This window comes from Pseudorca crassidens, chromosome 10, assembly GCF_039906515.1.
Source record: "Pseudorca crassidens isolate mPseCra1 chromosome 10, mPseCra1.hap1, whole genome shotgun sequence".
Taxonomy (NCBI): Eukaryota; Metazoa; Chordata; class Mammalia; order Artiodactyla; family Delphinidae; genus Pseudorca; species Pseudorca crassidens.
This window is the reverse complement of record NC_090305.1, coordinates 75,831,191-75,851,821: the sequence shown is the minus strand read 5'-3', so window position 1 is coordinate 75,851,821 and position 20,631 is coordinate 75,831,191. Positions and strand designations below refer to the sequence as shown.

Sequence of the window (20,631 nt, the reverse complement as noted above, 5' to 3'; positions counted from 1 at the left end):
TTATGATTTTTTTGAGCCTGAGTAATTTAGGAGGTGAAGAATGTATTTTCCCAGGGAGTTAAACTCTAAAGAGATCTGAAAGGTGGGTGAGCATGACTTAACCAGCATAAGGGTGCTGGTCGGGGGTGCTACTAATCCTAAACTGCACCAACAGTATGGAGGAAGTATGTAGGAGGCGAAGACTGTGGGGAACTTACGGATATATGTGTAGACATGTATTTTAAACAAGATGTATACTTTATTTTGTAGTCAGGAAAACACTAAGATCGTAAATATTTTTTAAGTGAGGAGGCTTTCCACTTTCTTAACATCGGGAATAAATCTTCCATGCTTCTTCTGGGAGAGAAGAGATACAAGAAAAGCCTTCCCCGTTGGCTTCTCCTAAAAAGCTTCAATAGTCGACGAAAATGTCTCGGAGTTCTCTTGTTCTGACAAAGGATTAGGGATCTTCAGTATAACCTGGCGTGGGGACCGAGGTGTTTAGGCCTAGCTTCATATGGGGTTGCTACAGCCTCTGCCCCTGCACGTCAGCTTTTAACAAGTTATCTCTTGGGAAAGCAGGGCCCGTTTTCACCCCTCCATTAGGGCAAGTGTGTGGTCCCGTGCGTGAACCGCGTACCTTCGTAGAGCAGGAAATCCCCTACGCGCGTTCCCTTGAAGAGGCGGAAAGAACGGAGGTTCACTACCGAACCCATAATGCACAGCCCGCCTTTCCGGAAGCAAGGAATACAACCGCCAGGATGCATTTCTCTGCGCAGAAACGTCCCTCCTTGAGTCTGATTGGACGTGATGAAGCGAGGCAGTGTGGGACCGTGTCCGTCGCCCTTTACACAGGGGCTGACTGGCCTCGCCCAACTCCAGGAGCCACGTCCGGGGGGGTGACGCCGGCCAGCGGCGCAAGTCAGCGAAGATGGCCAATTCCCCTGGTGCGCAGGCGCACTGGTTCGGGCAGCGCCGGAAGCGCAGGGGGATGGGGCGACGGTGACGCGATTCTGTCCGCGTTGGAGGGGCCGGGCCGCTGCCGGAGTCGCCGCGGCTGCCGCGTGACGTGGCATAGCCGAAGATTTAACGCCAGAGCCGGAGCAGCCCCGCCAGTCGTCAAGCAGGTCATCACCCCGCTAATTCCTTCCCGGAGGGGAGCTCCGTCCTACACATCGGCCGGCGAGCCGTCCCTGCGGCCCTCAGCTCCTCTTTCCTCCCTGAGTTTGCCGGGAGCGTGAAAGAAGGCTCGGGGTCGCGCCAAACCCCTTCTGCTTCTGCCCATCGCAAGTGCCACTACCGCCATGGGCCTCACCATCTCCTCTCTCTTCTCCCGTCTCTTCGGCAAGAAGCAGATGCGCATTTTGATGGGTGAGTCAGGGCCCGAGGGAAGAGGCCAGGCCCTGGTGGGGCGGCCGAGTCTCTACGCTTGGGGCGGCCTCGGGGCCTGTTTTTTTACCCCCCGTCAGCTGTGGTGGGGGAGGGGCGGCGGGCTGGGGGTCGGGAGGAATTCTTAAGGGGGAACAATGGGGCGAAGGGTGGGCGGTCGCCCGAGATCTGTCGAAGAGGCTGGAACGGGGCCGCGGGCAAGGTTTCCTCCTTCTGGGTTTGGCTTTCTCTTCGTGGTCTTATTGAAAGCCCGACACAGTTTGGCGGAGATGTGAGAGTAGCGAACTGTCGGATCTTGCCGAACCCGAAAGACACTGGCGAGGCCCATTCTGTGAGTGCGATCTGGCTCCCTTCTTCCCCGGGTGTGGGCAACGGTCGGGAGGGAGGCCGAGCGATTCCAGCCTTCCTCCTCCCCTTTTCTGCCCCGTGTACACACTCTGCACACTCCAATGGTGTGTGAGCGAGCGGTCGCCGAGAGCCCGGAGCCGGCCGGGGCAGGAAGTGACCGGGCCCAGTGCGGTGGCAGGGGAGCACCCACGGTTTCAGTAGAGTTCGGAGTCCTCAGCGCTCACTTCGCTAAACTTTGCTTCGCTCAGGATTCCGCCTCATATTTTTTTTCTTTTCCTTATTAATGTTCCTGAAAACTGAGTTTATCATGAATGTTTCGTTTGGCCACTCTCAAGGGCTAAATATATTTGGTTTACTCCCTTTGGTTTTAAAACTATGCAGTTTTTATACAGCTGGCTAAAGTTTAATGAAAAAAAAAAGGCTTAGAAACTAATTCTTTTAAGCCGGTGACAGATTTTCAGTAAGTGAACATCTTGACGCATAACTTTAGGGAGGCCTTGTTAAGCAGTAATTACAAGGGTGTTTTTTAAAAATTCTTATGGAAAATGGGCTTTTTAAAAATTGTTTTTTAGGGTCGGTTTTTCGCTCTGCTGAGGGAGAAGGGGCTTGTCACTTGAGTGATGTAAGCAATGCCTCCCTCAAAGTACTGTGAGTAGTCTTTACATCACAGCTAAGCTCCATGGACCTAAATAATGCTATAATTAGCCTCGCTAACTTTAAACATTGAATTTTGTTGGTTCATTAGCTTGTTTTCTAGAGAAGTGCAGTGGGGGAGGTTTTATTTGAAAGTTTCCCAAAGCAAGGTTCAGTAGTATTTCAAGGTATGTGAAGATAAAGGGTGTGCACATTTGGTTCTTTTTTCACTTTCCTCTTATTGCAGCTTATTCACAATCCATGAAACAATTGTTGATAATTCATTCACAAAGATAAATGAAAATGTTTTCTCTTTCAAAGTTTGTCAGGTTTCACTTATGAAAAAGAATTATTTTAGCAGAGTAAACATATTATTTACTCTTTAAAAGTGCCTGAAAATCGACCATCTAAAAAAGGATCTGAAGTCACTGGGAGAACTTTGGACTGTGCTAAATGATTTCCAGCCTGTTCCTTAAAGAGATTAGCTAGTACGTGGTTCTGTTCCTGGAAGTGTAGTGTGTTATATTTGAAATGTAATGTGTAGTATTTTACTTAAGATTTTTTGTAAATTGTTGTTTCTCATTTCACTAGTTTTTTGTGACGGCTGACAGTTTCAGAGGGAGAAGAAAGGTAGAATTATATACGCTATAAGCACTTTCATATATTTACTATATTAGGGAAGCATTTCTCTCCTTTACTCCCCAGAAATGATTGATAGAAAATGGAAGAAGAAAAGTAACTTTGTGCATTTGTGCAGGGAATAGAAGTCATGATTTGAATTTATTCATTCATGTTAAATGTTTTATTACTCAGGTTTGCTGTTCTTGTTTTGCACTTTAACTTAGGATAATTAGGTTTCCTTGATTAAAAACAGGTTAGTCACAAGGTCACCTTTTATGGTAGCTCATCAAAGGAAGTATAACCTTATGGAGAATATGTGTATGGATAGTGAAATAGGTGATTTGGGGGTTTGATCATTCTTAGATTTTTATATCTAGCTTTATGAGTGATAGCATATATAATAGATCACTCTTAATGTGTCTGCCCCTATCCTAGTTTAGAATTACCAATTAATGATTGTTTTTTCCATATTAATTTTCTTTGACAGGCATGTGTTCTTCCTTTTCCTTTATATGGCTTAGTAAAATTCATGCTTTCTTGAGTCAGTGACCATTTTAAAATGTTGTTGAAAGATAGCAGTTAGCTATTGAATCTGGTTTGCCAAATTACTGTTGGAGAAGTTTTAAATTTTATTTGTACACACTTTCCTAAAAGTTAAAGTAATTTTAAAAGGTGTTTGAAGTTGCAGCTTATGTTAACTAATTAAAATTTTTTTTTCTTTTTGACCGTGCTGTGAGGCATGCGGGATCTTAGTTCCCCGACCAGGGGTGGAACCCACGTCCCTTGTGTTGGAAGCATGGAGTCTTAACCACTGGACCGCCAGGGAATTCCCTAATTAAAAAATTTAAAATCGGGCTTCCCTGGTGGTGCAGTGGTTGAGAGTCCGCCTGCCGATGCAGGGGACACGGGTTCGTGACCCGGTCCTGGAAGATCCCACATGCCGCGGAGCGGCTAGGCCCCTGAGCCATGGCCGCTGAGCCTGTGCGTCCGGAGCCTGTGCTCCTTAACCGGAGAGGACACAACAGTGAGAGGCCCGCGTACCGCAAAAAAAAAAAAAAAAAATTTAAAATCAACACAATGTATCAAATGTAACATCACTTAAACTATAGATTGACAGAAATTTTGTAGTTTTACAGAAAAAAATCTTGTAAATGATATTATTGAGCTTAAATTCAAAGATGACCAGTTTTCACCTTAGATTTCTCATGTAGTCCGTCATTATCCTGTTTTAAGTCTGATCTCCATATCTGTGGTGAGATGTAATTTTGGTAAATGACTGCCCAAATTTTGTTTATATTTGAAACAATATGTTCTGTAGAGGACATACTAATTCTCCTCTCTTTGAACTTGCAAGTTCTTGCCCGTTGAAAAGCTGAGAAAGTATTGCTTTCGAAAAGATTGCTAATACATACCAATGTAGTTTTGTGTTGTCTTTCATGTGACAGTGGCTTTTTGGGACCAGAGAGGTTTTGGAGGAAAGGATCTTTTCCCAATTTGAAAAATACTAACAATATTTTAAAGTGAGTGGTGTCTCATACTTTTTTCCTAGCATATTTTATAAATACATTTACTATTTAATTTTAAATTTTTGGTCCTGATTCTAAAAATAATGTCCTTATTGTTAAATTTAGAAAACATGAAAAACAATAAAGTGATAATTTCTTATCATTCCACCATTCCACTTTTAATATTTGTTATATTTACTCTCAGCCTTTAAGAGGAGGTTTTTGTTTCTCCAAAATTGTAGTCCTTTTGACTTAGTTTATTATGACCATCTTCTTAAGTCATTAGTTGAAAACATAATTGCCAGCCTTTAAAAAAGGGGGGGCGTGTCTTCTGATTAGTTATGTGATATAGGTAAACAGTAGAAAAGGCAAAAATCCTTAGCTTCATGCCATTAGAAGTTGATACAACCACCCTTAGGTGTACCCTCCTGCATTATTATAAAGTATGACTATCAGAGGCTGATAATTTGCTGTTAATTAACACATTGATGAAAGTGCTGATACTCCTGACCTGTTAGGTAGAAGCAAAACTCAAGGTCATTATAGTTTTTCTGTACATCTGGTAGCCTCAATTTCAGTTTTGATGGTCAAACCTCTGAGGAATTAGATAAAATATTAAGATAGTGTGTGTCCACCAAAAAACCCTAAGGGCAGGATGGCAATATATGAATACTATTTGAGAGCTCTGGCATCAGACTTAGGATTGTTTCTTTTTAATTAAAAAAAAATTGAGATGTAATTCACATACTATTCCTTAAAAGTGTACAGTTCAGTGGTTTTTAGTATATTCATAAAGTCGTGTAACCATTACCACTGTCCCCCTCCCCGGTACCGCACAGCTTGCGGGACTGGGGATCTACCTGGACCACGGGGCAGTGAAAGCCCGTAATCCTAACCACTAGGCTACCAGGGAACTCCCACCACTGTCTTAATTCTAGAACATTTTCATCAGCCCAGAAAGAAACCCCACACAAGATAGCAGTCACTCCTCTCCTCACCCCTCCCTCTTACAACCACTCTTCTGCTTTCTGTTTCTATGGGCTTGTTTATTCAGGATATTTCATATAACAGAATCATACAATATGTGGCCTTTAGTGTCTGGCTTCTTTCACTTAGCGTGTTTTCACGATTCATCCATATTATAACATGTATCAGTACTTCATTCCTTTTTATGGCTGAATAGTAATTCTGTTGTATGGATATATTCCACATTTTGTTTATCATTCATCAGTTGATGGAACTGTAGTTGTTTCCACTTTTTGGTTCTTATGAATTATGCTGCTGTGAACATTCATGAAAAGTTTTTGTGTGGGCATATGTTTTTAATTTTCTTGGGTAGATAAGCTAGGAATAGGGTTGTTGGGTCGTTGTTAACTATGTTTAACATATTGAGGAACTGACAAACTTTTTCAAAGCAGCTACACCATTTTCCATTCCCACAGCTATATATGTATCTAATTTCTCCAAAAGACTTAGGGTTTTAAAATCTGTTTTACTACTCCTGTGATTCTGGGGATGTTTCTGAATCTCAGGTTTTGCATCTGAAAAATGGAGAGTTATTGTGAGAATTAAATTACAAAATGTATGGAATCACCTAGTATTGTGTTTGGAACACAATAAGCACTCAATTTTTAATTATTGAAAAATTATGAAGTTTTTTTCAAGCTTCCTTGTAGAAAATTTGAGAGATAAAACATGAAGAAAAATATCCTAACTGAAACTTAACTGAAAATATACTTTTTTATTCTCAGTCGTTTTCTTTTCTGCGTTTGGTTGTTTCTCCAAGTTGAGATAATTGGAATCTAATTTTAAAACTTAAAATATAAGTATTTCTTGCTGCCTTAATTTGGTAGACATACTTTTTAATGATTGGTAAAGATTTTGGGGAAAGTTTTGCTGCTTTTAACACTCTGGTTAAAGTGCAGGTCCAGTCAAGGAGAACAAGTAATTCCAGTATATCTTTCAAAACAGTGACTTGTTTATGAGGGTGAGAGGGAGGGGAGGACGTTACTGGACTGTACAGATTAGAGTCTTATCTTGGCTAGTTGAGAATTGGTTATAGTTTCATTTTGTGGAGAAATTTCATTGCCAAATATTGCAACAGTAAGGAAATACATACTTAAGAAATCACTAAATGGGCACAGAATTGTTAGACCAACATATTTTTGAGTGAGGAACTATATAATGAGTGATGATATACATTAATTTGTGCATCTTAAATCTCACAATAGAAATACCTTTTAAAAAAACCTTCTGGTTTGCATTTATACAACGCTATTTAATTTATTTATTTATATATTTATGGCTATGTTGGGTCTTCGTTGCTGCTCACGGGCTTTCTCTAGTTGCGGCGAGCGGGGGCTGCTCTTTGTTGCGGTGCGCTGGCTTCTCATGGTGGTGGCTTCTCTTGTGGAGTGCGGGCTTCAGTGGTTGTGACTCGCAGGCTAAGTAGTTGTGGCGCAGGGGCTCAGTTGCTCCGCGGCATGTGGGCTCTTCCTAGACCAGGGCTCGAACCTCTGTCCCCTGCATTGGCAGGCGGATTCTTAACCACTGCGCCACCAGGGAAGCCCTATGTTTTTTTTAAACTAAGGTCTGAGGTCAAGTTGGACCACCAGTGAGGACTGGTGTGTACCTTAGTTCTCAAAACTTAACACAAGTGTTTTTTGTAATCATTATTTCAGTTTCCGTTCTTCCTACCTGGGCTAATGGCATTTGGACTTAGCTAAAGGTGAATTTTGCTTTATTTTAAAATTTGATCAAAATCTCCTGAGGAGGACTTAGGCTCTAAGGGACTTAGCTTTTTCTAACAATGAAAATATCCTGTTGTTCACCTCCTCATTTTCTATATTTTTATTAAAGATGCCAAACTCTAAGGTAGCTGCTTTTGTTTCTTTGTATATTTTTAGAATTATGTTTTCTGATATGTTTGCTCTTCTGTTCTGTAGTTAAAACATAAAACAGTTCCTGTTAACAGTTGGTTTTTCTTATGCCCGTGAGTGAGGGGGCTACTCGTTCTGACTAGGAAGTGTCATAGTATTTTGGACAGAATAAACAATCTCAGTATGAAGAAGTGGGGAACAGAGTTTGATCAGAGGATAGAGGAGTAAGAAAGCATAAAATGCCTGAGTCTCCAGGGAGATCTTTTTTTTTTTTAAGCAAGGGTTTCCTGTGCTAAGTCATGCTCTGATATAAATACTAAACAACAACAACAAAACTATCCTTAAAAAACAAACAAAGAAACACGAAAAACTATCCTTGCTTAAATCAATACTCGGTTGAATTGATTTCAAAATCTGTGATAGTGTTAATCTAGGTGGCCAAATGTGATATCCTTAGACCAATAATATTCAGTGAGGTTTTTAGATATTGACCTTCCATTTGTGAAGGCTTTAACAAACAATGTAGAATATGCAGCTTTTCAGAGATTCATACTTAAACATTTAATTTGCTTTTCACCCTCTTCTATACCTTCTTGTTGTAGTATGGATTTTTTTTTGTTTTGGAAACAAGTACATTCCTCCCTACTTATATCTGCCTGCCTCAAAGGAATTATTTTAAGAATTTAGACATTATATTGGAGATGAATATGACAAGGCCTTCTTTACAACCCAAATTAACCAGTCTTTTGTTATCATTTCTGCACATGTGATGTTGAAATGGATTTAGGTAGGGGTAAAATTGGCCTCATCTTCCTTTCTTACATATATATTTTTTCCCCTAGCATCAAGACCTTTTACCTAAAATTTGCTTGTTATATTAAAGGAAATTGAGTTTTTGAGTCTTAAAGATAGTTCTTAATTTGTTTTTATGTGTTCTCTGATTCAACTTATAATTTGTGTTTTTTTTTTGTTTTTTTTGCGGTACGCGGGCCTCTCACTGTTGTGGCCTCTCCCGTTGCGGAGCACAGGCTCCGGACACGCAGGCTCAGCGGCCATGGCTCACAGGCCCAGCCGCTCCGCAGCATGTGGGATCTTCCCGGACCAGGGCACGAACCCGTGTCCCCTGCATCGGCAGGCGGACTCTCAACCACTGCGCCACCAGGGAAGCCCTATAATTTGTGTTATTAAAAATGGTAGTAGTTCATAGAATTAATGAGGACTTGAATTGGAAGAGATCTTAGATTACTTGATCTAGTCCCCTTATTTTATAGCTGATTTCTCTGGCCTCTTTCCCAAAGTGATTTGTTTAAAGCCATTCAACTATTGTGTGGCAAAGCAGATCTTGAGATTAGACCTTGTGCTGTCTCTCTAGGTCTAGAAAGAAAAATGGAAAGGCTTTTGTAGGAGGTGTTGCCTTTGGGAATCAGAAATGAGGCGATTTCATTTCTAACTCATTTGTGCCTTGACCAGTCAGCTTTTGCTTTCAAAATAAAAATTTGTTGTAAAATTGTTTCTTAATGTGTGCTTTTGGTCTAGATTTAAAATCTGAAATGTCTTTTTCTAGTTGGGTTGGATGCTGCTGGCAAGACCACCATTCTGTATAAACTGAAGTTAGGAGAGATAGTCACCACCATTCCTACCATTGGTAAGAAAGTTTACAGTGATTTTAATTTATATCATAATAATGTATTATAAAGTAAAATAGAATATAGTTTAATTCTGACTATTTTTTTTTTCAGAGTAGTTTTTGGTTCACAGAAAAATTGAAAGGAAACTGCAGAGATTTCCCATATATCCACTCCCCCAACACGTGCATAGCCTCCTCCATTGTCAGCATCACTCAGTAGATGAACCTACATTGACACATCGTAATCACCCCAAGTCCATATACCTTAGGGTTGTCCTACATTCTTTGGGTTTGGACAAATATACAATGACATATAGCCATCATTGTAACTGTCTTGGGCTTTTACGTTTGTTGATTATCTATTAGGACCTTAAAAAAAAGCAATTCTGGGAGAATTCCACAATAAAGGGATTTATTTTCTGAATGACATTGTGCGCAGCAAACTTTTTTTTTCTTTTTTCTCTATAGGTTTTAATGTGGAAACAGTAGAATATAAGAACATTTGTTTCACAGTATGGGATGTTGGCGGTCAAGATAAAATTAGGCCTCTCTGGAGGCATTACTTCCAAAATACCCAGGTAAGTTAGGAATGCTATACATTTTTATAACTTTTTTTTTTTTTTTTATCATGTTCCTTCTTATCTGTATCAAAACTCATACTGAACAATGAGCTCTGGGTTGCAAAAGAGGATTATAACTTTTATTTATATGTTTCATGTTCCAAAGTTTATGTTAATATATACTGTTTACTTGGATATTGGTGTTTACTCCATGAGTTGGCATTCTTCTTATCACTACTTCCATGTTCTTCAGTGGACTCTCTCATTCATGCCTTTGTAGGCTAAATAACTTAGGGTGGAAGAGTTACATAATTATCGTAGTAATATTTTGGAAGATGAGGTGGGGTGGTTCTCAGGGTTGAATTAGATGTTTCTTCAGTAGTTCTATTGGTTTCATTCTTAGTTTAGGAAGTAAGATCTGTATAACTTTCTGTCATTGTAGTTTTAAATGAATGTAATACAATTAATAGCCCTTCATTTAACCCAGTTAAGTGTTTACTTTATTAAAATACATTAAGAAAAAATATATTAAGGTAAATCTGCTCTGTTGATTTGTACATGATTTTTATATTATCATGTAGTATGTATAATGCTGGCATGGTAGAGACCTTAGTGATTCTGTAGAGCAGGAATTCTCAAATTTGACTGCACATTAAAATTACCTGGGGAGTTTTAAAAATCCCAAAGCCCTGATCATAACACCTGACCACTTGAATCAGAATCTCTGGGGAAACACAAAAGACCCCGAATAGCCAAAGCAATCTTGAGAACGAAAATCGGAGCTGGAGGAATCAGGCTCCCTGACTTCAGACTATACTACAAAGCTACAGTAATCAAGACAGTATGGTACTGGCACAAAAACAGAAAGATAGATCAATGGAACAGGATAGAAAGCCCAGAGATAAACCCATGCACATATGGTCACCTTATCTTTGATAAAGGAGGCAGGAATGTACAGTGGAGAAAGGACAGCCTCTTCAATAAGTGGTGCTGGGAAAACTGGACAGGTACAGGTAAAAGTATGAGATTAGATCACTCCCTAACACCATACACAAAAATAAGTTCAAAATGGATTAAAGACCTAAATGTAAGGCCAGACACTATCAAACTCTTAGAGGAAAACATAGGCAGAACACTCTATGACATAAATCACAGCAAGATCCTTTTTGACCCACCTCCTAGAGAAATGGAAATAAAAACAAAAATAAACAAATGGGACCTAATGAAACTTCAAAGCTTTTGCACAGCAAAGGAAACCATAAACAAGACCAAAAGACAACCCTCAGAATGGGAGAAAATATTTGCAAATGAAGCAACTTACAAAGGATTAATTTCCAAAATTTACAAGCAGCTCATGCAGCTCAATAACAAAGAAACAAACAACCCAATCCAAAAATGGGCAGAAGACCTAAATAGACATTTCTCCAAAGAAGATATACAGACTGCCAACAAACACATGAAAGAATGCTCAATATCATTAATCATTAGGGAAATGCAAATCAAAACTACAATGAGATATCATCTCACACCAGTCAGAATGGCCATCATCAAAAATTCAACAAACAATAAATGCTGGAGAGGGTGTGGAGAAAAGGGAACACTCCTGAACTCCTGGTGGGAATGTGAATTGGTACAGCCACTATGGAGAACAGTATGGAGGTTCCTTAAAAAACTACAAATAGAACTACCATATGACCCAGCAATCCCACTACTGGGCATACACCCTGAGAAAACGATAATTCAAAAAGAGTCATGTACCAAAATGTTCATTGCAGCTCTATTTACAATAGCCCTGAGATGGAAACAACCTAAGTGCCCATCATCGGATGAATGGATAAAGATGTGGCATATATATACAATGGAATATTACTCAGCCATAAAAAGAAATGAAATTGAGCTATTTGTAATGAGGTGGATAGACCTAGAGTCTGTCATACAGAGTGAAGTAAGTCAGAAAGAGAAAGACAAATACCATATGCTAACACATACTTATGGAATTTAAGGAAAAAAAATGTCATGAAGAACCTAGGGGTAAGACAGGAATAAAGACACAGACCTACTGGAGAACGGACTTGAGGATATGCGAGGGGGAAGAGTGAGCTGTGACAAAGCGAGAGAGAGGCATGGACATATATACATAAGGTAGATAGCTAGTGGGAAGCAGCTGCATAGCACAGGGATATCAGCTAGGTGCTTTGTGACTGCCTGGAGGGGTGGGATAGGGAGGGTGGGAGGGAGGGAGAGGCAAGAGGGAAGAGATATGGGAACATATGTATAACATTCACTTTGTTATAAAGCAGAAACTAACACACCATTGTAAAGCAATTATACTCCAATAAAGATGTTAAAAAAAAAAAGAATCTCCGGGGATATAAACTAGACATCAGTAGTGTTTCTCAGATGTTAATCTGCATATGAATCACCTGGGTATTTGTTAAAATACAGATCAATTCAGTGGGACCTGGCTGAGTAAGGCCTGTGATTCTTCATGTCTAGCAAGTTCTCAGGTGGTGGTGCTGATGTTGCTGGTTTGGAACCTTACTTTGAATAGCAAGGCTCTATCTAGTACAGGGTTTTTCAACAGCAGCAGTGTTGACATTTCAGACTGGTTAATTCTTTGTCATTGAGTGAGGGGAGGGCTCTCCTTTGCATTGTAGGATGCTTAGCAGCATTCTTGGCCTTTACACACTAGTTGCCAGCAGTAGTCTCCCCCACCCAATCCAGTTGCAACAACCAAAAATATCTCCACATATTGCAAAATATTTCCTGGGGACAAAATTGCTCCCTCTTGAGAACTACTGTGGTTGTCTAACTCTTATATAAGAGGAAACTGAAGCTTGGAATGACTTAATTAAGAGTGGAGAGCTGGTTCTTGTTTTACATTTTTTATTCAAGTAGTTCCCAACTCTGGTGTTTTCTACCACGAGAGGTTTCTTATCATTTTTTGTTTACTACTGGAATTGATAAAAGTTTTTTAAAATAATGTATGAGGTTAGAAGCACTTCATATGTTTAAGATGTACAGATGTCTTTCTTGATCTCCAGCTCTTATAACATTGTAGACAAGTGACGTTTATTGCCACCGGGTGGCAGTGAATACCCTAGGTGAGTGGCGGGAACAACCAGGTTTAAGTAGCATGTCATGTTAAGTAAGAGGCATACTTTTTTATTTAAAAATTAAAATGTTTCTGTTCATTAACAAAGCTGTGGTTAGGAAAGATGTTTTGATATGAGTTACATGCTTTTAAAAACTTTACTATGGAAATATTTGAATGTATACAAATGTAGAGAATAGCATAATAAGCGCCCACGTATCTATGATATTACCCAACTTCAATTATTAGGATATGGCCAGTATTCTTTAATCAGTACTCCTTTATAATGTATTTCACCATTGGGATTATTTTAAAGTAAGTCATAGGCATTTCACTTAGGGAACACGCTTTTTAAATACATTTAGGTATGAAGTAAAACTGCTAATCCTAAGCCTGTAATTCTTTTTATTTTATTTTTAAAAATTTTATTGAAGTATAGTTGATTTACAGTGTGTTAATTTCTGCTGTACAGCACAGTGACTCAGTTATACATATATGTATTGTTTTTCATATTCTTTTCCATTATGGTTTATCACAGGACATTGAGTATAGTTCCCTGTGCTATACAGTAGGACCTTGTTGTTTATCCATCCTATATATACTAGTTTGCATCTGCTAATCCCAACTCCCAATCCTTCCCTCCCCCATTCCTCCTCCCTCTTGGCAACCACAAGTCTGTTCTCTATGTCTGTGAATCTGTTTCTGTTTTGTAGATATGTTCATTTGTGTCGTATTTTAGATTCCACATATAAGTGATATCATATGGTATTTGTTTTAGTCTTTCTGACTTCGCTTAGTATGATAATCTCTAGGTCTGTCCATGTTGCTGCAGATGGCATTATTTCATTCTTTTTTATGGCTGAGTAATATTCCATCGTATATATGCACTGCATCTTTATCCATTCATCTGTCGATGGGCATATAGGTTGTTTCCATGTTTTTATTTTTAAGCCTTTAATTCTTGACCAAGGGTAACACTGCTCTTATCCCTAGACTTGTTTAGAATGCTTTTTAATTTACTTTAACTTGCAATTAGACCCATTCCTGGCCTCTGTGGACCACCTTAGAATCAAAAGTCCAAGTACTTCTGGGACTTCCCTGGCGGTCCAGTGGTTAAGACTTTGCCTTCCAATACAGGGGGTGTGGGTTCATTCCCTGGTCAGGGAGCTAAGATCCCATATGCCTCATGGCCAAAGAACCAAAACGTAAAACAGAAGCAATATTGTAACAAATTCAATAAAGGCTTTAAAAATGGTCCAAATTAAAAAAAAATCTTAAAACCCCACAGAAATCCAAGTACTTCGTAGGGACTTCAAGGCTGCCGGAGAAAGCTTTACATCAAGGTTGCCGGATGTAATCACAGCTAAGCTATTAAAGCTGTCTTTTGCAGCACTCATGATCAGTTCTTTTAGCTGTAAAATTTAAAAGAAACTAATTATTCCATTTAACCATGCTTCTAACTTTTATTAGCAATTCAGGACACAGTGTTTATTGTAGTAAATTCCTCTTACCTCATTATATAATTCAAATTATTTTCCTGTTCTAAATATTTGGCCTTTTAAGTAATCTTTTCTTAGAGTAGCTATCTTTAGAATCCTAGCTTTTCTACACTCTTGATCGTGCTGTCCCAGGAAGTGAATAACTTAGAATTTCTCAAATAATCCTCCCTCTCAGTAATGTTACTTTGGGACTGACAGTGTTATTTGCATCTTAAAACGATAAAAATGGATTGTTAGTAGTCTAGATAAAATTAGATCCCTTTTAGAGGCATTACCTCTTCTAGAGAAGTAGGTTCTAAATAAGAGTGGTTTTGGGGATGGGAGGAAAAGGAAGAGACATTTACTAAATGCCCGTGATATGCCAAGGACAATGCTTCATTCTTTTATACCTCTATGATTATGTTTAAAAATAGGCTTAAAAAATTGGTGGTATTTTATTTTATAGAAGAGGAGGCATGTTCAAGGATTAGGTAATTTATATAACTAATAAGCATTGAATTTGGTATCTTCCCACTATGCCATACTAGCTCTGAGAGCACCAAAATTTTTTTCAAAGGGTAGGATGTTTAAAAATTAAGATTTCCTGCAGAGATAAAGGAAATGGGTTTCAAGTTTTTTAGACCAAAAAAAATGATGTCATTTAATGACCGTAGCCTAAAATAATTATTAAGTACCCTGGCAAGCTCAGTACTATGGTAATACTGAGGGGATTAATCCCTCAGTGGATTTAATCTGGTGACTTACACAAATCAGTAGTGGTACAACACAGTTTATGATAAAGTGACAAATGATTAAAAATACTTTAGGGGTCAGGGTTGTGGGGAAAATAATACTTTAGTGTATATACTAAAGAATATACTTTAGTGTAATAGGAATAGATTTTAACAAAGCTATAAAATTCATCTGCCCTGTCTCTCTAACTGAAAATTTTATACTTTCCCATTTGAAAGTTTTTGGAAGAGTCTGAATTCAATTAATTCCTTCCCAATTCCACTTCTTTTGTAGTATAAAATTCTAATATTTGAATATCTTGAATATCTTTGAATATCTAATATTTGAATATCTACTACCTTCCTTTTTGTTAAGAATTTCTTATTCGATCAAGTCAGCCTTGAATTTTTCTTGATATATTTTGCTGAAGACTTTCTTCTCCTGATTCTAGAGCTGGCAGGCAGCATTCTAGAGCAAGACTCTCTTTTCCTGATGAACTATATAAAAGCTACTGTAGTGCACTCCTTCCGCTTCTTTTTTTAGTTTCATTTTGTGCATGCTTTTGAATAAGGTAATTCAATTAGTAAATTCATGAATCCTTAGGATCTGTGGATTGTTGTTTTTCCTTTTGTGCCCACTTTGTGGCCATTTTGTTACTTCTACTTACCTGCATTTAAATGTGCAAAGGTAGGGGAAAGGTATAGAATTTATTCTTCTTAGCATAGTTGAAAAAAGTGATCAGTTGTTAAGAGGTAGATTTTCTTTTGGAAATAACATTGATAAGTTAAAATAACAAATAGTGCTCAAATCTGTAATGCCCTGTCTTTTCCTTTTTTTTTTTTTTGTAAGGAGACTTTCTTCCTAACATGTTATTAACTCTTGATGTGGTTTTGCTGCCTGTGTACTTAGGTTTCATATTTAGTGTGTGCTTTAAATTTAACTTTTAATTTATTTCAGGGTCTTATTTTTGTGGTAGATAGCAATGATCGTGAAAGAATTCAGGAAGGAGCAGAAGAGCTGCAGAAAATGGTGAGAATAGTTTTTAAATTTATCATTTCCAAGATATGTTTTTCTGGGTGATAGTGGTGGTGTTAGTGGTCGGTACATTTTAACTGTAATTTGATTACATAAATCAACTTTTTAGAGCTAGAAAGAACCTTGAAAAACTATATATTATCACAGGTTCTTAAGACTGCAAATAAAAATCTCCTGTAGAGCTTTTAAAACAACTCATGGATGAGCAGTTACTTCAGTAAGTTGGGAGGAAGGCACAGTTTGTTTGTAGAATGCTCCATGGGTGATTTTGATGCATATCTCTGGTTGAGGATTTTTACTTTAGTCCGGTCTTTTATTTTCTAGTTACAAAATCTCCAGTTTTGAAGCTTTTGTGACCTAGGAATCCTGGTTCAAATCCCTTGTTCCCAAGGTCATTGGGTTCAGTTTTCTCTATACTATACCTATAAAATATACTTCAAAATGTTACATAATAGCAACCATGGTAAAAGAATTCCACCTAAGGCATGTGGCATTTTGGTTGATGGTGGCATTTTGGCCTTGCCAAATATTGGATAAATGTTTTCATATGTTCATACTGTTAAAAATCCTGAGGGGGAAAATTGTTGAGGAACTTTGCTAGAGGAGCGTTGTCATGGTTTCAGACTTGCAGGTGTAAAATATTTACTGAAATATTCTCATTCAGTGCTCCTAAGACTGGAGTGCAGTTTGTAAAACCATTGTGCCAGTATACGTGTAACTGGTGCTTTTTTTGTCTCCGTTAACTATTACCCCTTCTACTCTTTTTTTTATTTTGTAAACCGCTTTATTGAGATATAGTTCACATACCATAACTTCACTCATTTGAAATGTACAAGTCAGTGGTTTCTGGTATACAAAATTGTACAATCATTACCACAATTGAATTTTAGAACATTTTCATCACCTCCAAAAAGAAATCCTATAACTATTAGCATTTGTTCCCCATTCCTTCCCCCATTCTACCCTACCTGCATAAAATATGTGGTCTTTTGTTACCTTTTTAAACTTTTTGTTTCTTTTCACTTAGCATAAGTTTCCAAGTGTTGTGTCATATATCAGTATTTCATTCCCACCGGCTTCTGCTCTTGGTATAATTCTTGTATTTTACATGATACTACTAATGCCCTAATCACTGTATTGTTTTCCCACTGTCGTTTGATCTAACTGGCTGGAAAGGATAAAAGTCCAAACAGAATCATCGTCTAAGTATGTTTACTACTGAGTACCATAAGATCCTGCCATAAATGTTTATTCCCATGTGTGTTTCTGGTCCTTGCCAATCCTGACCCTCCATGGATTATCATCAAGACTGAATGAATGATTTACCTTAATGGAGTATAGGATGATTGACTTGGAAAATAGTTTTGCTTTACTTGAAGGTGTATGATTATTGATTTGATGTTTGATAATGTATTTAATGTTGAATAAATGATGTACATACGTAGGAAGCCTGTTTTACTTAGTTTGTTACAATAATTGGATTCCAGTTTGGTAGTTGTTAATGTCTTTATTTTCAGCTTCAGGAAGATGAGCTGCGAGATGCTGTGTTGCTGCTTTTTGCAAACAAACAGGATTTGCCGAATGCTATGGCCATTAGTGAAATGACAGATAAATTAGGTCTTCAGTCTCTTCGTAACAGAACAGTAAGTTTTTGGAGTTTCATATTAATCTCCTGACTATTAGATTATTAGCATAATTGTTTAAGCTGATATTTAGTTTAAACATTTATTAGTTAATTGTCCCCTTTGAAATAGATGATGAGCACATCATTTAAAAAACTACAGGAGGGCTTCCCTGGTGGCGCAGTGGTTTAGAGTCCGCCTGCCGATGCAGGGGACACGGGTTCGATCCCTGGTTGGGGAACTAAGATCCCGCATGCCTGGCAGCACAGCCAAAAGCAAAAAACAGAAAACACTACAGTAAGAGACTCTTGCTTATATAAAAATGAGCCCTTTCAGGCTTTATTTCAAACCTTTGTAAATGTTGTATTCAACTTTAAAGTACGTTGATATCTTCTCCATTCTTAAACTTTTTAATATATATCCTTTAAGGATCCAAAGGTTTTAAATATCTTTATTTCGTTTGACTTTTGTTAACATTTTTTATTTTTTATTTTTTTGTGGTACGCGGGCCCCTCACTGTTGTGGCCTCTCCCGTTGCGGAGCACAGGCTCCGGACGCGCAGGCTCAGTGGCCATGGCTCACGGTCCCAGCCACTCCGCGGCACGTGGGATCTTCCTGGACCGGGGCACGAACCCATGTCCCCTGCATCGGCGGGTGGACTCTCAACCACTGCACCACCAGGGAAGCCATAGCAGCCATATTTTAGATAATATTTTGTACTGTGTGTGTGGTAGCACTAAGAGCTTGTGGAGGGACCTGTAATTATGATGTTAAACAAGTTTTGAGTTTAAAATTATAAAAAATATCTACTTGCTCTCCAATAGCTTTACCATTTGAGATCAGTGGTTTAAATATTGGCGAAATACAATATATTGTTTTATTTATAAAGATGATATCACAAACTATTATTACGGTTTGTGCCTTACAGTAGTTTTTCATTAACTTGTCAACAAGGTGAAACTGTGGTGTGGCAATAACTGTATACACTGTTTAAGATGTCCCAGCCCAATTTAAATAAGACAGACTGTAAATGATGCAGTTTTCCATGCTGTGAGGATATGAATTCATGCCTTTTTCCCAGCCTTCTAGGTTATTGGGGTCCTTGGTATTAAAGTAATAATTGGCAGCATATGGTAGACTTGAAGTGACTTTGCAACATTAAAGCAAGGTCTTTATTTTAAGGCAAAATAAAACTGGTCAGTAAAGAAAATTAATAAACCATCCCTAAAAGGTAATTAAATTGCTTTCTAGGTCTTTTTCTTGGTATTTGAAACTTTTCATGGCATTTCATACAGTTACTGAAGATAATATTCATAAACATTTTAAAGATTGGAACTTGTGGGGGTACATGAGACTAAAGACAGTGAAACTCCCGAAAAAGCTTGCCTCTAAAATATCAATAATCCCTACTCTTTCAAAATTTTGCCTCTTCTACTCTGAACTTAGTTTTGTGGGAAACAAGAGCATCATAAGGACCAGGTGGGTAGTTTATTAGTTACTAATCTTCCCATGAATTTTCTTTTCAGATTAAGTAGTAGTTGGTTAAATGTAATGAATGGGTAGTAGTAGCTTTAGATATGAGAGGAGTTTTGTGAGAAGCAAGAGGTGGGAGAACAGTTCTAATCTATACGGTTACTGAGATCATTAAATACAAAATTAATCATTTGTGAAATATACTTTTAACACATTTACAACTTTAGTTCCTATGGCTTTATGTATTTTTCCTTTTTCTCTATACATTTATGGCACCTGCTCACTAATACCCCTGGAAAATAATTTTCTGAGTAAGGAATTTTAAACACTGGTTATATTAATTAAGTGTTTTCTCATTGTCCTTTCTTTACAGTGGTATGTTCAAGCCACTTGTGCTACACAAGGAACCGGTCTGTATGAGGGACTTGACTGGCTGTCAAATGAGCTTTCAAAACGTTAAATGAAACTGGATATCTAACCAAGGACATGTTTGATAGAATTGGTCTAGGCTTGTTACAACAAAATTAGTTTGCATCTTGGTTTTTAAACAATATGTGGGACTGGTTTGGGCAGAATATTACAGCGTTTAAACTTATTTTGTTGCCAATTATTGTTTACCAAGTATAATGTTGCCATTTAGCAATATGCTTGGTTTTAAAGAGATTCTCTTAACTTGGGGAAAAAAACTGTCCTCTTTTAATTTTACTTCCCTTAAGCCTAAATGCCTGGACATAGCTAATGTGACACCTTTAAATAAATCCATTTTGAATGTTTTTTTGAGCCCACAGCAAATAATGTTTTAAAGTTATCCCCTTGCTACTTTACTGATACGTTTATCATTCCTGGGACAGTCTGCTGATTTAAAAAATGTAGCATTCCATTTGTATTTATTTTTCTCCCTTGCCAAAAAAGATTTTTTAATACTGCTTGTACCAGCCAGGGAAATGCTCCAAAACACTATTCAGATCTTTTGCACTGAGGAACTTACATTTCCCTCCCATTATTAACTCCTGGCTTCCATCAGCCAAGCTTACCTTGGTGTGGTTTGGATTTGATAGCTAATTAGTTCTGTGCTAGTTGCAAAGAGTTCATATTGAGATGATTTTTAATACTCAGCAGATTGTCTTCCTTTATATTGTATCTTTTTTATGTTGCATGTTGCTTTTGGTATCAGCCTGACTCTTGGCCCAGTATATGATAGTTCTGCTGATGTTTTATTGTTTGTTGGTGAACATGTCTTCATTAAGAGTTTTGGAAAACTCATCAGACTCAATAAGTTTTCTTCATAACCCATTTGGAATTATTCCTAATAAAATGATAAAACATGTAATGGTGTTTGTTTTTCTTGAGTCTTGAAGATGTTTGAAATAGATTTTTCTTAGTTGATTTGCATATATTACATACTGTGAACAATAATAAAGATCCCAGTGAGTTTATTTATTGTTTGAATTGGAAATAAAATGTGGGTTGCTATTGTGTGTAACAGAGTGAGGAGCAATTTCAAGAATTTAGTCTTCTTTGATAAAATACCATTTTGATGCTGTACATTTCTAAAGTCAGATCAAGAGTAAAAAGCTGTAATAAAATGAACTGCTCCCAAAGTATGTATGCATGTGTTTGTTTCACAGCTAACATTCGTTTAAAAAAAAATTCAAG

General features: G+C 37.9%; 1 protein-coding gene and 1 non-coding gene across 2 annotated transcripts; one reads left to right on the top strand and one right to left on the bottom strand.

Moving 5' to 3' along the window:
• The first annotated feature begins 1,052 nt into the window (after positions 1-1,052).
• On the top strand, positions 1,053-20,305 carry ARF4 (ADP ribosylation factor 4). Its single transcript, XM_067754906.1, has 6 exons — positions 1,053-1,350; positions 8,919-8,999; positions 9,450-9,559; positions 15,803-15,874; positions 17,398-17,523; positions 19,349-20,305. Exons 1-6 carry the CDS (start codon positions 1,284-1,286, stop codon positions 19,433-19,435), a joined length of 543 nt encoding a protein of 180 aa, XP_067611007.1. The 5' UTR covers positions 1,053-1,283; the 3' UTR covers positions 19,436-20,305.
• Positions 9,609-9,723, bottom strand: LOC137233187 (small nucleolar RNA SNORA40). The gene has a single exon (XR_010947353.1). It is a non-coding gene; the product is annotated as a small nucleolar RNA SNORA40 (small nucleolar RNA).
• Positions 20,306-20,631: the final 326 nt, after the last annotated feature.